This window comes from Nematolebias whitei, chromosome 1 (assembly GCF_014905685.2).
Source record: "Nematolebias whitei isolate Nwh7 chromosome 1, NemWhi1, whole genome shotgun sequence".
NCBI lineage: Eukaryota > Metazoa > Chordata > Actinopteri > Cyprinodontiformes > Rivulidae > Nematolebias > Nematolebias whitei.
Genome location: NC_056498.1, coordinates 32,818,931 through 32,824,942, shown reverse-complemented (window position 1 = coordinate 32,824,942; position 6,012 = coordinate 32,818,931). Strand labels below are relative to the sequence as shown.

The following is a 6,012-nucleotide window of genomic DNA, read 5'->3' as shown; positions in this document are numbered from 1 at the left end:
TATATATATACAGTGACTTTATGTCTAGATGCAGCCACACACCAAAATGGAAGTCAGTCTGTAAGTTATCCAGCTCAGAGGTGATGGACGGAGTCCCAAGTCCTCCCTTCGCTCCACAACGGGGGACAATAAGCTGTCCCACGTTAAACATGAATTCTAGCAGCGAAACGTCATGTTTATAAAAGAAAACGAGAAAAAGCAGACGCATCCTTCACAGCCCCCTCTGAAACTCAACACCTACGTGTTACTGTGGGCAGACAGAGTTGCGTCAGTCACCTGGCTGCCTGCGGGCGGCTCTCGGTTTGTGTGTGAGAGCGGAGGTCCGGTGGGCCCCGAGGCTCCCCGGGCAGAGGCGAGCTGCTCCTGCTGTCCACGCTGGGAGAGCTGCTGCTGGGAGAGACGTCGCTGCTGTTACAGCTGCTGCAGCCGGAGGAGAACGAGGACGCCCTGGACACCAAAAAACCCGGAGAACGCCAACCCTGCAGGGGAGGAGAGGAACCACGAAGGAAGAGAACAGCAAGTCCAAAACTAGAGAAAACTGCAAAAAATGTATTGTGAATGCTAATTGCAGAAGAACTTGCTGAAAAACAGCTAAAATTAGATAAACATATGCTTTAATGTAGCCGAAATGAGGAACTATTCTAAAGTAGCAGAAGCAAGTAGAAATAACACATATATTTGCTGAATTAGGTTGAAATTAGCAGAAATGAGCACAAAAATGAAGAAATTAGCAACAAAAAAGCTGAAAAGTAGTTGAAAAGGCAAAAAGAAGCTTAAACTACTAGAAGGAAGTGTAAAAAAAACAATGAGCTATGACAAATTGGTGAATTAGCTGAAAAAGCTAAAATTAGTATCAAAAGAGCTAAATAGTGGCTGAAAGAGCAGAAAAAGGTGAAAGGAACATAAAGAAGTTTATTAGGCTGAAAGTAGCAGAAGTTTACATGAAAAACGAATTGATCTGAAAACAGATGAAATTAGCTAAAAAATGCTTAAAAGGTAGCTGAAAAGGTAGAACAAGCTTAAATTAGCAGAAGAACGTAAAAGGAAATCATGTTTGCCCAATTAGACTGAAAGAAGAAGAAATGAGCACAAAAAGGGGAAATTATCTGAAAAAAGCTGAAATTAGCAACAAAAAACAGATGAAAAGTAGCTAAAACAACTGGGAAAAAAAAAACTTAACCTTGCAGAAATAAGCTGAAAGAAGCATAACAAGCTGAAATTACCATAAAGAAGTTAATTAGACTGGAAGTAGCAAAAATTACCATGAAAAACTTTATTTTTTCTGAAAACAGCTGAAACTTGCTAAAAATGCTTAAAAGGTAGCTGAAAATGTGGAACAAGCTGAAATTAGCAGCAGAAAGCAGAAAGAACACATTTGCACATTTCGGCTGAAAGAAGCAGAAATGAGCACAAAAAAGTGGAAATTGACTGAAAAAAGCTGAAATTAGCAACAACAACAACAACAAAAAACCTAGCTGAAAAGTAGCTAAAGTAGCAGAACGAAGCTTAAATTATCCAAAGGAAATGAGGAGAGCACGTTTTAGCTGAATTAGACTGAAAAAAGTTTAAATGAGCGCAAAAAATCTGGACTTGTCGGAAAAAGCTAAAATTAACATAAAATGGTTAAATAGCTGAAATAGCAGAAAAAACTGAAACTTGCAGAAAGGAGCTGAAAGGAGCAGAACAAGCTGAAATTGGCAGAAAGACTCAGCTGAAAAAACAGCAGAAAGTAACTGAGCAAAAGTTTAAATTTGCACAAAGTAGCTGAAGCAGAACAAAATATGAAAGGAGCAGTAAAAGGTTGTAAACAGAGCTAAAGATCTGAAGAATATAAAACGAGTGCAATTCATTTCCTAGGCGGAAAAAAGTAGTAGAAAAGGCTAAATGTTCCAAAAAGCTAAAGTTGAACCAATACGAAAAGTCATAGCACCCTCTCCTGAACGAGCTGAACGTATTGACTTGTGATTTGCTGAAATAGCACAAAAATTATGGAACAAGAAAGATGCTGAAAATCTACGGAAGCAAAATGTCTCACAATAGTGTGAATGCTTCATAAACATTCACACAACAAGTTGTGTACAACTAAACAAGATGGTTTGAAAATCTCAGAAACCCTCATGTTATTCACCACTGAACCTAATAAACACACTAAATGTTAAAACTAAGAAATAGTGCCTGTAATGTTATTAGAAAATAAGGTGATTTTAAATGATATGGCAGTAAAATATTTAAAAAGGTTGGGGCAGGCGGGGTCATGTTTACCACCATAAAGCAGCGCCTCTTCTTTTAACAACAATCTGTAAACATGGAGGAACTGAGGAGAGCAGCTGCTGGAGGTTTTTGGACGTGAACGTCTCCGTTTTGTTCAGCAGTCCTGCTTCTTCGTTTCACCATGCTTGGCATCGTCTTGCTGAAATATGCAAAGTCTTCCCTGAAAAATATGTTTTCAGGATGAGAGAACATGTTGCTTTTCTACAATCATGGCGCCTTCCCAGATCTGAAAGCTACTTTCTTGTTAGGCCTGGGAGCACCGTGGGGTCCTCGCAGAGGAGCTGGAAGAGGAGGCTGCGGACAGAGATGTCTGGACCTCCTTGCTCAAACTGCTGCCTCCACGACCCGACTTCAGAACAAGCTGAAGATAATGGATGGATGGACTGTCTTTAAAATATTAAACCATTTTTTTTAAACGTTTGATAGGTTTACAATGCTGCTCTGTGAATAAATCTGTATGATGTGTTCATTTCTGTCTTATTCACTCATAAATGCATCACGGGATCAGAAACTGACCAGATCCTCGTTGACAACAGTCAGCAGCAGCTCCTCTTTCCCTCTCAGCCACGGCTGGAAGTATTTAAATCCCTGTGAAATGAAAAAGAACGACATGTTAGACTGCAACACATGAGCTGATTGACATCTTCTCTGTTTGGCCATCAAACCTGCAGCGATCCAAGTAAAGTCAGGTCATTCAGGAAATGCTGCAGCTTCCTCTTCTGCTCCCTCTCTCTTTTCTATTCATTTAACACACATTAAAACTATATTAATACACAAAGTCTATATCCTCCTGCACCTTTAGGGATGCAGCAGCATCCTTCCTGTTCCGTATCTTAGCAACACAAGCTATGACTCTGACAGTAAGGACAAATGAAAGAGTGCAACCCCCTGAAAGCAGAACACAAGCTGGCAGGGAAGAGAAAGGCTGATTTAAATGCAACAGATCACCACAGAAACACTTACACTGCTCATTTTGATCCAAATCAGAGGATGCGTCCTTCGTTTTCACAGGCGGTCATGTTGAGCTGCTCTGCGATAACAAAAACAACCTAACTCCTGCTGTTTGGCCGCATGTTCTTCATTTATGGTTAATTCCCACCGTAGTAGCCGATGTCTGCCTCCTCGGGTGTTGTCCCTCAGACTCAGCAGCATTTGTGGTTGAGGGATTTGGCGCCACCTGGTGGCCATTGTTGTAAACTGCAGCCTGGCTGCTAATTTCACTGTTCTGGTTCAAACACAGCTGTTCATCTGAAGAACTCGGCTCCAGAGTCTCCTTTCACAGTCAGATAATGAGCCAAAAACATATTGATTGAAAATATACAAATTGATTTGTAAAAAAAAAAAAAAAAAAGTTGTGATTGTGGCGCCACCTGGTGGCCATTGTTGTAAACTGTTTGTTACGTGGGTGTCCAAAAACTTTAAAACATCTTCATTAATCCAAAATGCTGCTGCCAGAGTCCTAACTGGAGTTGGTAGGAGAGATCATCTCGCTCCAGTTTTAGCTTCTCTTCACTCCCTGTCAAATTCAGAACTGAATTCAAAATCTTACTTCTAACCTACAAAGCTCTCAACAACCTAGCTCCATCTTATATTACAGATCTTATTGTTCCATATTTTCCTAACAGAGCACTTCATTCTCAGACTGCAGGCTTACTTGTGGTTCCTACAGTTTCCAAAAGCAGAATGGGAGGAAGACCTTTCAGTTATCAGGCTCCTCTCCAACTTCCAGTTTCTGTACATAAGGCTGACACATTGTCCAGTTTTAAGACTTTCCTTGTTGATAAATCCTATAGTTAGGGTTGGCTTGTTATGCTGCTATAGGCTTAGACTAGTGGAAGACAAACTGACCTCATTTCATTTAAATTAATTTTAAAAACTGAATAGTTTTCATTTGATATTATTTCTATTTTAACATGTAATTCTTGACCTGCCATTGTGTATCTATTCCTCCTTCCTATTCCTCTCAAACCCAGCAGATGGCCTCTTGTCCTGAGCCTGGTTCTGCTGAAGGGTTCTTCCTCACGAGGGAGTTTTTCCTTTCCACTGTCGCCTCCATGCTCAAGATGAGAGTTCTGTGATGGAGTTAAATTCAAAGCAGTCTGCTCCTCAGATAAATAATGTTAAACTATTTTTTATACATATGAATGTTTCTGTTCGGTGCCCTGAGACGACTTCTGTTGGGACTTGGCGCTATGTAAACAAACTGCATTAAACTGAAGAAGGTTGGGTTGAGAAATTCACAACTATCACAGCTCTGGTTGCTCGTGTTAAACTTGTTCGGGCTAGTTAGCTTAGCTTAGCATAAAATGACCCGTACTAAGAAAATCAGTCAAAATGAGTTTTTTTGTTTGTTTTTTACCGACTCATTATGTCAGGTCTCTTAATTGTGAATGAGTCTCCGAGGCTCAATGGGATTAACCTGTATAAATAAAGGCTGAATGAATTATTTAAAAATTCTTGTTCAAAATGACACGCAGCTTGTTGACATTTTTTTTTTTCCCCCACCGAATAGTGGTTTGAAAACTTGTGACGAGTGATGTCATCAGGAATTCCCGCCCTATTTTTAAAAATGGGGATGCCTAAGCTTCACAACATTATACGAAGGGATTTCCCAGCGCATAGAATAAGGATGAATTTTAACAGAAAATATAAGGGTTGTAGGAGAAAGTTTTGTATCTGAATACCTTAAAAAAACTTTCATTTAACGGTAGATTAGTAAGGTTATATGCTATTTTAGTTGTTAGCAACGTTTGTTGATGCCGTTGATTTTATTTTTATGCAAATCTCAATTAGAGCAAAAAATATTTCCACATCTTTCACACCGCACCCTGTGATTGTTAACTCACTTTGCCAGGATGGGTCTCAAACTGTAACAAACCATGCTTTATAATAGTTAAAATTTTATTATTAACTTTTATTTAACCAGGCAAATCCCATTGAGATCACAGATCTCTTTTGCAAGGGAGGCCTGGACCTGAAGGCAGCATAACCTAAAATAAACATAATATAAAATTAAAATATTTACACGCTAACTACAACTCCAGTTCTGACTAGGCATGTCGCAATAAACAATAAATCAATTAATCGCATGATAAAAGAAAATTATCAACCTCATTTTCATTTATCGGCTTTATCGTTTCTTCATGTTTCTTTTTCTACTGAAGACACTGGATGACAAAAAGCTCAACTCCGGTGTTCTTCTTCTCTTTTCTCTATAAAATCCATTTTAACCGTCCAAAATAGCATTTTTGGATCGTTAAAAGCAGCTAAACTGAGAAGCTAAGCTAAGAGCTAAGCTAACAGGCCGACCGGAAAAAAGCTGTCTTGTCAAAGCTCTGAAATTCACAGTTGAAACCTGTGCCTTCATCTAAAAAGTTGTTTTTCTCTGCAAAAAGAAGCTGAGAACTTGTTTACTTGTTTTTTAAATTAAAAGCTGTGTGTGAAAAATGCTATGCTAATGAGCTCAAACCACACCGAGCATCCATTTTGTGAACTGAAAAACAGGAACGAGAGACAGCCCATGTCACGTCAAGAGGCCTCCCTCCCATTTTTCTTAAAGAGACTCGCTCCCTCACCATCCATCATTTGGTTCAGTCTTATACTGCCATCCGGTGGTCAAAAAAGGTACTACATACAAAAATTCCCCAACATTTCTTCTTAAATTTGACAATTATTAATTATTGTAAAATTTCAAACAATATTATCGTTTATCACAATAATTTCTGAGACCGTTAATCGCCC

At 39.1% G+C, this 6,012-nt stretch overlaps 1 protein-coding gene across 1 annotated transcript in view; it reads right to left on the bottom strand.

Annotated features, from left to right (window-relative positions):
* si:dkey-19b23.7 overlaps positions 1–3,425 on the bottom strand; it is an 8,898-nt gene extending 5,473 nt beyond the window's left edge. Inside the window, exons 1-4 of the mRNA XM_037683682.1 lie at positions 3,235–3,425; positions 2,937–3,008; positions 2,788–2,859; positions 277–479 (exon numbers count right to left, since the gene is read on the bottom strand). Coding sequence (XP_037539610.1) covers positions 277–479; positions 2,788–2,859; positions 2,937–3,008; positions 3,235–3,243 — 356 coding nt within the window. The 5' untranslated portion in view covers positions 3,244–3,425. The remainder of the gene's footprint in view (positions 1–276; positions 480–2,787; positions 2,860–2,936; positions 3,009–3,234) is intronic.
* Positions 3,426–6,012: the final 2,587 nt, after the last annotated feature.